At 35.9% G+C, this 9,759-nt stretch overlaps 1 protein-coding gene and 1 long non-coding RNA gene across 7 annotated transcripts in view; both read left to right on the plus strand.

Annotated features, from left to right (window-relative positions):
* The window catches only part of LOC127788635 (uracil phosphoribosyltransferase), a 53,695-nt gene extending 51,525 nt beyond the window's left edge, over positions 1-2,170 (plus strand). For 3 of the 6 annotated variants that reach the window (XM_052317153.1, XM_052317147.1, XM_052317148.1), the window contains exons 11-12: positions 1,907-1,954; positions 2,056-2,122. In XM_052317153.1, coding sequence (XP_052173113.1) covers positions 1,907-1,954; positions 2,056-2,107 — 100 coding nt within the window. In that variant the 3' untranslated portion in view covers positions 2,108-2,122. Of the gene's footprint in view, positions 1-1,410; positions 1,479-1,760; positions 1,817-1,906; positions 1,955-2,055 lie in introns of all 6 variants that reach the window. The other 3 variants (XM_052317154.1, XM_052317150.1, XM_052317149.1) reach the window with 3 other exon arrangements.
* Positions 2,171-4,597: 2,427 nt separating this feature from the next.
* Positions 4,598-5,370, plus strand: LOC127789103 (uncharacterized). Its single transcript, XR_008020498.1, has 3 exons — positions 4,598-4,783; positions 4,910-5,010; positions 5,132-5,370. It is a non-coding gene; the product is annotated as an uncharacterized LOC127789103 (long non-coding RNA).
* Positions 5,371-9,759: the final 4,389 nt, after the last annotated feature.

The following is a 9,759-nucleotide window of genomic DNA, read 5'->3' on the forward strand; positions in this document are numbered from 1 at the left end:
ATAGATTTGAGTAATTTGGAATATATGAAAAAAAATTTAGATTTTTATGCAATTTTAAGAAATTAAAATCAATGAATGAAGATGTTTTAAAAGGATATTGTTTCAATCTTAAAAATGTTCTTAAATTTGATGGACTTTCTAATATAGATGGTTTAGACTTATTTTTAGAATTAAGAGTGTTAAGAGAAACTTTTTAAGAGGAAAAAAATAAAACATTGAAAATTCTTCACTACATCAAAATAGTTGATTATTTTTCAAATGCATATATTGTTGTTTATAGAATATTATTCACAATTCCAGTTTCAGTGGCTTCTACTGTAAAAAAAATTTCAAAATTGAAATTAATAAAGTCATATTTGAGGTCAAGTATGTCGCAAGAAATATTAAATAGATTAGCTATATTATCCATTGAACATGGTTTATTAGATAAACTTAATTATGGATATTTAATCAACGATTTTGTATCTCAAAAGGCAATAAAAATTAATTTTACATAAAATTGAATATAGTTCAATGCATATTTGTGGAATAAAATTTGCTCTTTATTGGTGAGCTTTACCTTTTTAATGTTATCAGTTAATGCTTTATTTTTTTTTTCTTCTATAGAAAAATCAGGAATGTATAGTTTTTTGCTTAAGTTGCACCGACCTTTTTAGAGTTTTAAGAAAAAATTAGTTATGTTTTTTTTCTTTGTTTATTGTAGTAGGTTTTTAACATTTTTTAATCTTTGAAATATTATATTTTAGTTAAAAATTCACTATCATTAAGAAATTATCAGATTTTGTAGTTGATTGAACTTCAATTTTTTTTTAATCTAATGAAATGATAAATTTTTTTAGTAAAAAATATATTATTTATTTTTTTATAAAAAAATTAATACTTTTAAGAAAGTCTTGATGAATTATTTTGCCTAGAGCCCCAAATTAGTTGGGCCGGCTTTGATTCTCTCATAGGTGCGGGAATGTGGACATAGTACTCGGACGCGATTGTGGTATTTTGGGTGACCCTCATTTGGGGGTGTGCGCGGGAGTGGGCAATGACATGGGCGTGGAAGAAGACGAGCACGGGCGGACAAGTGTGCGTGCATGCATTTGTGGGGCACGCGGGGCCATGCATGAAGGGCCGCGGGTGCACGGGGCCGTCCGCGCAGGCACGCCGTGGGCGGCCACACGCGCTAAGGCACGGCACCCTGAGTGGCTGTCACTCGGGTGTGGTTTTCTCCATGTAGATGCTCATCTTGACGTTTGTTTGTATGGTGGTCCCATATGGACGAACATGTGAGCTCTTTTATGTGGCATTAGTAGCTTAAATTGCATATGATTCATCTGTTATTTAATGTTAGATATAAAATTAGATCGGCTTTTGTCAACTTTATATTTATTATCTCTTACTGTAAATATGATATGTTAGGTGGTACAATAGTTGCGGCGCTTGACCTGATAAAGGAACGTGGGGTTGACAACAAGCACATTAAAGTGGTTAGTAGACATCCCCTTAAGCTCATGTTGCAATCGGTTGCGTTGAGACAATTGCAATTTGCTGGAGTCCCATCCTGGCAGAGTGAAATTTGAAATTTGATTCGTCTTACAGACAGGATATCAGATATAATTGCTATAGGGGATGACAATTGCCTTTCAACCGCATTTCTAATCTCAAACTTGGAAACATCACTTTATCTGTCCAGACGGTGTCCATATTGCATTTTCTTTTCACCTTTACAGTCCGCAAAGTGACAATATAAACTGTGTTATATGACACAGGTATCTGCTGTTGCCGCTCCTCCAGCTCTTCAAAAGCTCAGTGACAAGTTCCCTGGGTAATACATTTCTAGTTGACATCTTTATTGAAGAAAATATGGAATTGCATCTCTCAGCTTTTTTGCTTTTCTGGTCATATGATTTTCCAGGCTTCATGTATATACCGGAACCATTGACCCAACCGTCAACGAGAAAGGGTAAGTTAAATACGTCATGCTGTTTTTGATGAAAAAGAATCGCCTCCTGGGGTTCGTCTAGGCTAGTATTTAAACCCCGGATTCTTTGTGATTTTTGTCAGGTTTACAATTCCTGGACTCGGAGATGCAGGAGACCGAAGCTTTGGTACATAGATCTGCTAAATTATGTGCCTATCCAAAGCCCCTTGTATTGTCACACATCTTCAATTTTGACCGTTTAAGCTTCGGGCATTATTGAGTAGTAGGATGCATGGTTATGCCTTCTGTCCCTCTTCCGAACAAGAAATTGTTTTAGCAGCGATCTGCTTTCTGGTTGATTTTTGTTCATGAACTACTAATTAATATGGTAATGGATGTAATGAACTTGTTCTTTCATGGTTGTCTGTTCTAGCTGGGTTGATAATTCTTCTTTGGGAAGCTCCCTGAAGTAACGTCTTTGGTGCTTTTCTTTGTAATTTATAACAATCAATAAGTTTAAGTTAAATCATTCTATAAAAGGATTTTATATAACATGCACTCACTACAAGAAGAAGTGGTATTTCCGACAAAATTTTCCCGACGGTTTGAGCAAGTGTCGGGAAAACAGCACAATCCCTGACGGTTTAATAAATCGCCGGGGATTTAACACAATAGCTGGTGGTTTTCAAAATCGCCGGTTATGCCATACACATCTCCGGCGGTTTTTATAAACCGTTGGTGATGTTAACCCATCCCCGGCGATTTTAGAATTGCCGGTGATTTAGATACATCCCCGGCAGTTTGAAAACCGCCGGGGATACGACTTATATATAATTCCCTCCGCCCGCGCCCAAATTTTTCCCTCACCCTTTCTCTTCTAAAATTCCCCTTTGCAAACCCTAACCTTCTCTCACTCGCGCCTCGCTGTGTCTCTCTCGCTCGCTCTCGCTATTGCATTTCGCTCGCCCTCGCCCTCGCCCTCGCCCTCGCCCTCGCCCTCGCTCACTCACTCTCAGTCTCTCTCGCTCTCGTCCTCGCCCTCGCTTGCTCACTCTCAGTCGTGCTCGCCCTCGCTGCCTCACTCTCAGTAGCGCTCGCCCTCGCTGCCTGACTGCCTCTCGATCGCTCTTGCTTCTCTCTCTCTGACTGTTATTTCACATCTATCATTTTCAGTCATTTCATTTCCTCTAGCTTCACTATCTCTTTCTCTCTCTGTTTCCAGTCATTTAATTTCCTCTCCCAGCGATCTCTAGCACCGACAAAGCCCGAGAACTCCGCCTATGAACATTTCCGACGAGGACGTGACAAGATTTGATCTTCGCCTCAGGTATCCATTTGGATTTCTCGGATTGTTCATTTGAAATTACAGAAATTACTCGATGTTTTATCATCGAACTGTTATGCTATTTGAGAAATTACTTGATGTTGTATCTCTGATTCGGTTTTCTCGATGTCATTTTCTCGTTGAATTGTTTATGCTATTGAGAAATTACTTATTCATTTGGACACTGTAAATTTAAATTACAATTGAACTATTTATGCTATTTGAGAAATTACTAGATGTTATTGAACTGTTTATATAACAATTAAATGGTTGGAAATAATTGATTAGTGAGAAATACTAGTTATTATATAAAATATCTTTTCATTATTACACATTTTTATAACATATATTCGTAATTCACATAAAATCAAATATTTGACACATCTAATTAGAGAATACTTAATTAAAGCAGTAATGTTATTTGAATTGGAACCTAGATTTGAAAATGCGAGAGAGAGAGACCTTGGAAGTTATATATTAAGTATTCATGATTGCCTTTCTCGCTTGTCTTTGGTTCAGACAGGCAATTGTGTGTTTGTCTCGGACGTATGCTGGTTTTGTTTCCTAAGAAAGAAAAAGAATTGATAACGAGAGGGTAAGATGCTCTCTTTTTGTTCAGTTTCATGGGGAAGAAGAGGGCTAAGTGATTAGTGTGTGAATTTGCCTGTTGCTCAGTGTGCCTCTTGTACACTCTGAGCAGCCACAAACCATATAAATATATATAGATGCTGTTAATTAGGTCTATTAGAGTGATCAGTTGGGATAGTGTTAAATATTAATTAATTTTAATAATAGCTAATTAAGCAAAGACGAAAACCACCACACAAATAGTGGCATGCTGCTTAATTAGCTAGCATTAGCATGCAAGTGTTAATTAACCTTTTCAAAAGGACAAAGCCTTAAGTTTCCCCATAAATTCATATAAAACTTGTGATGTTTCTTTCTTTCGCTGATCATGTGAAGTTATCATGTGATGGACCCCGATTTGCTAATCCTTACTATGATGCCATTTACTTGGTTGGAAGTTTTTATGAAAGGGACCACTCTAATTTCTGTGCACTAGTAAGCAACACTAGGGGGGTGTAAGTGAATAATTCACTGCTCTGTTGTCCCTCCATTTATATTTGGAGATATGCTGTTTTAAAGCCTTCCTGGTACATATCGGGTTACACAGGGAGGACCAGTGAACAGTGGCACAGAAATTTTATCTTATGTTGTTTTCCCTTCATAACGATATATATAGATTTCACATCAACTAGGCTGCATGTTTTGTGTTAGGCAGCTGTTTTCAGAAGATAAGAGTGCATTTAGCTTGTTTGATGTATCTAGAGTTGCTTTTAGACGTGTCTTTGGTTTTTTGGCATGTTTGATGTCTTTATCTTGTCAGCTCTTTTCATGCATTTGCTACTTGTATCAAAAGAATGGTATATTTATGTGCATTAATTCTTCTAATCTGTATCTAGGCTGAGCAAAGGGCTCGAGAAGAAAGTGAGAGGCTGAGGCAACAGGAGCGTGAACAAATTGCAGAGAAAAGGAGAAGGGATTTGGTTTGTATATTCTTATTTATACTATGCATCTCTATTCTGAAGTTCAGGATGAGTTTTTCTCTGTGAAGAACTTTGCTGATTTCTCTTATTCAATCTATTGATATCACTGCTTGTTTTTAATACCAGACTCTTAGGGCTCGTGTTGCCGCAAAGGCAGAGGAAAAGAGATTGGAGTTGCTGTTCCTTCGGTGGAGTGGGCACCAAAGAAAACTTGGCAACTTTTTAAGGTCCAACTTTTCAGTATGATTGTATGCCATGTTTAGTTGTTTCCTCACTATGTCTGAAATGGTGAATTGTGATGTTGAGCTTTATTTTTCTTATCATCTTACCGAGTTCTTTGCGCCACAGGTTATCTCTAATTTTGGTCCCACGTATCCATATTCACAATTTTATTGAGACCAAGATAAGTTTCTTTTTCATGTGCATAGAGTTGAGGCAGATGGATGACTGGAAGTTTCCTGCTCTGCAGGACTGTAGGTTGGCCTATGTGGCATTTTGTATGTTCATGATTCACCTTTTCATTTTTTTGTGGGCTTGTTTCTTGCAGGACTAAGGTAGAGCCTCCTGTATACTACTCATTTGCCAAGCCAATGGATGAGGATGTGGCATTGGCGGAGCAGCGGAAGGAACAGGTGAATTTCTATCCTCGTTAATACAGTTTGGCTTCATGAAAACACTGAAAACTATCCTCGTTAATACACGTTAGCGTAACACGTTAGCAGTATAAATATAAGTTAAGCTTGGCCTAATCTCTGATTAGCCTTAGTCATATGAAAAGCTTGAATTATCTGCTATCCACTTTTAAGACCTTAATGTTTGGGGTGATCAATGGCTGGTTGCATATTTGAATTGGACATCTTTTTCTTAATTTCTGTGCTTATGCTTATGAAGTATTTATATAGTTGTACTTCTATTTGTGAATTGGGACGTTCTATTATGATGCTAGTTGGGCAGCTTGGTTGACTGCATTTCCACCTTCCTCCCTGCTAGGCTGTTTCTGGCTCTTTTATTTTTTTTTTTGTTCATTTAAGATAAAAATCTAGTGATTTCTTCAAGTGTTATCACAAATATCTAATTTTTTTTTCCAGTTTAAGCTGTTAAGTGTTTGTGTTTAGCCATTATAGTTTTATTGAAGTGGGGATTGGTGAAATAGAACTGTTCATAATGTCAAATAATCTATTCTTCGTTCACCAATCTAGCTTGCTGCATCAACTAACAAAGAATATATTTAAAAAAAAGGGGTTGATCTTTTGTCGGCGGTTGTGAAAACCACCGGCAATTTTATTACTTTGTTATTTAACTTTGCCTGCGATTTTTTAACAGCCGACAATAACTTTTCCGGTGGTTGTGAAAACTGCCGACAATTTTATTACTTTGTTATTTGACTTTGCGGCGGTTAAAAAATCGCTGGCAATAACTTTCCCGACGGTTTTTTAATCGTCGAAAAAAGTAAAAACTTTGCTGACGGTTTATAAATACCGCCGGTAAATAGTATTTTTCGGCGGTTTTCAACCGTCGGAAAGCTTTTCCGACGGAGGTATTTCCGACGGTTATAATTATCGCAGGTAAAACTTTTACCGACAATTTTTTTACTTTTTCCGACGATTTTTTCACCGCCCGAAAAAATCAAAAGTCCTGTAGTGACTTCAGTCTCAATAGAAATATATTCAATATAACAGAGCAGAGGACGTTGAATTTGAGTCAAGCTTATGAACTGTTACATATTTTTCGTCTGAACTAAATAGATATTAGCACAATGAATATTTTCAACACAAAGATGGACCTCCAAATCCATTTGCTGAAAGGTCAAAAACTGCAGTGGGTTATGTCTGAAGGCAGTTTTATTTTTTAGAAGTACTAATTGATACAAAACAATAAAAAACACGAAGCATCTCTAAGGGCTTGTTTGAGAGCACATATTTTTTATAGAATCATGTATAATTATTATATATATTTTTTATAAAAACAATCAAATATCTTTTAACTTTTGTATGAAAAAGTTGTGTATGATATAAACATTTAAAGTTTCTTTTTATGAAATTTATTTTTGAAAGGAGAAGGGTGATTTTTGTTTTTTAGACAATCATTATTTATAATTAAATTTTAGATAATGCAATCAAACACATTCTAAATTCTATTATAAAATAGCTCAAAAAAATTTCAAAACAGATATATAATACATATAAATAACAAAAATATTAACTTGGCTTTATCATGATTCGAAATTATTAGGTTCTTCGTGTGAAACACCATAAAGTTTATCTGATAAAAATAAAATCAGGCGAGGCGTGAGCCCACCGCCTCCATGCATGAGAACATTTCTCATGATTCATTACGCCACTGCCATCAAGATTTAATATATATATATATATATATATATATCAAATACTGACTTCTCATATAGAAATTTTGCCGATACTGTCACACGTCGCCTCCGTCTCCGCCTCCGATCTTTGACATGCCATGCTCGTCGTTGTGGTGGTAGCCGCCGTGGATCCCACCGGATCTAGCTCTGGCGCAACGGATGATGGCACTGATCAAAACCACAAGGACAAAAAATATTAACCAACCTATCCATAACATCCTTAAAGTGTAAACGTTCATTGCCTCTCCTGTGCTTTTAAACTTGAAGAAGCACATCCATTATGCACAGATATAAGAGATATATATAAGGAGACATTCAACCACGTTATCTTTGAATTTGTACGTGGCAAAAGAAGTATGGATTAAGCTATCTCGATCAAGGCCTGGTCTTGTCTCCTCCTTTTCAATATTCTAAGGTACAAGCAGCCAAAAGTTGGGCGTGTTTGGTTGCACAATTTTTCCATGGAAAATGTTTGATTGCACAATTTTTTCCATACTAATTTCTATCCAAATTCTAAGTTTTGTATTATTTGATTAACTAATTTTTTCATAAAAAATATTTTCTCACTTTGGCTCAAATGACCCTCATTTCTCATTTTTACTGGAATTCATTTTCCCATAAAAGGGGTTGGAATAGATTTTCCAGACAATGAGAGATAAGCGATCTCACAGAGACAGAAGAGAATAAGAGTGGGCGAGTGAGAGAAAGGGCGATCGAATGAGAGGAACTGCGAGAGGCAGCGACTGAGGGGACAATGGCGATGGCAATAGGGGAAACTCGACAGCGGCAGTGACGACGACAATGGCCATTGAAGACGGCAATGGGGGTAACAGCGGCAGCCAGTGACAGCAACCATGGGGGCAGCGGCAGCCATGGCAACCAAAAGCAAGTTGTATGTATATATATATATTTTATTTTTTAAACATTTTGTATAATATTTTTTATTTACTTTTAGACAATTTCTTGGAATTCAATTAAGCCAATCAAATACTTTCTAATGATATTTTGCTTGGAATTTAATTCGAGCTAATTCAATTCTCTGGAATTCATTTTCCTTCCACTCAAATTCTACCATTGCAATCAAACGCATCCTTGGGCTTAGTTTGACGAGACTTTTATTTTTGTAGTTTTTAAACTAGGTAGTGTTTAAGTTGGTTATAGCATTTAAATTAAGTAACGTTTAAATTGATAACGTGTTTAGATAAATGTACTTTTAACCTATTAGTTAATAGTTATATATTTGGTTTGAAAGAACTGATAAACTATTACAACTTGATAAAAAGATGAAAATATATATGTTATTAGATAATATAAAAAATATATATAATATTAATTTTTATAAATTTTTTATAAATAAATATTTAATTGATAAAATTTTATTGTTAAAAAATATATATAAAAATTTTATTGTTATAAATTAACATTGTTTTAGTATAATTATTAATAATTATACTAATACAACATTTTATTAAAATTAATATATATTATATGTTATATACAAACTAAATATATATTATTACGTGTTATGTATATATATACATATATATAGTGAAGAAGTGAAGACGAAGGCTGACATCGAAGGAAGAGGGCGCAAGAGAGAGGAGGTGAAGTAGGTGGCAGGAGATGTGGCGGCGATAGCCGGCTTGCTATGGCAGATCTGAAAGTAGAGGTGATGATAGTGGTAGCGAGACCGAGGTTGCTTGCGGCGACCAAACTGGTCTTGCGATGGCAACGAAAGAGGCGGCCTGCGACGATTGAGTTGAGCGTTGGCGATGGCTGTAATGGAGGAGGGGCGATAGCGGTAGTGGCAAAGGCAAAGGATAAGGAGAAGAGATAGTAGAGATAAGGGTGTAAATATTGAAAATATTGGAGGGCAAAATAGAAAATAATTCGGTCAACGCAATAAGCTGTTGATAGCTTTTTTTTAGAAAAGTTGGAGGCTATAAGCTTATTTCAAATACTGTTATATTAGCTGTAATATCCCATGTTCGTATGAGGTTGCCACGTAATTTCGATAAGTTTATAATACCAAAAAATTGGCTTGATAACAGTTATAAGTACCGAATAAACTGTAAGGAATGTCTCGAAGTGAAATTGTCTAAGGAAAATGATATGATTTCGATGAGCGTTTCGAGGCATAATTTATGGTATCAAAAGAAATTGCATCGAGAACGATTTTCAGTACAGCTAAAATACAGCTGCTATTTAGGTTGCAAAACCGAATCGTTGTAGGAGATTCCCGAAAAATCAACGGAACCCTAGGGGGCTCCGATTTTACGTAATATTAACCCTTCAGTGATTTCGGAATGAAACGATAACTCGATGAGGATGCTGAGGTGAAATCGACATTATCGAGTAACTTTGAAGTTATTAATTTTGTGTTTTCGGCATTGAAATGCAAATTTAATCGATGTTTGAGGGCATGGTTGCAATAAGAAAATTACCCGAGTGATATTAGATGAAATTTGAGGATTAAAAGTGTAATTTTCCTAATATATTAATCTAATATATAATCATATATATATATATGTGTGTGTGTGTGTGCGCATCGCGCGTGTATGCGTGTTTGTGAGGAAGCTTCTGGAAAGCTTTATGGCCGATGAGTGAAGGC

The sequence above is a fragment of the Diospyros lotus genome, chromosome 13, assembly GCF_014633365.1.
Source record: "Diospyros lotus cultivar Yz01 chromosome 13, ASM1463336v1, whole genome shotgun sequence".
Lineage (NCBI taxonomy): Eukaryota > Viridiplantae > Streptophyta > Magnoliopsida > Ericales > Ebenaceae > Diospyros > Diospyros lotus.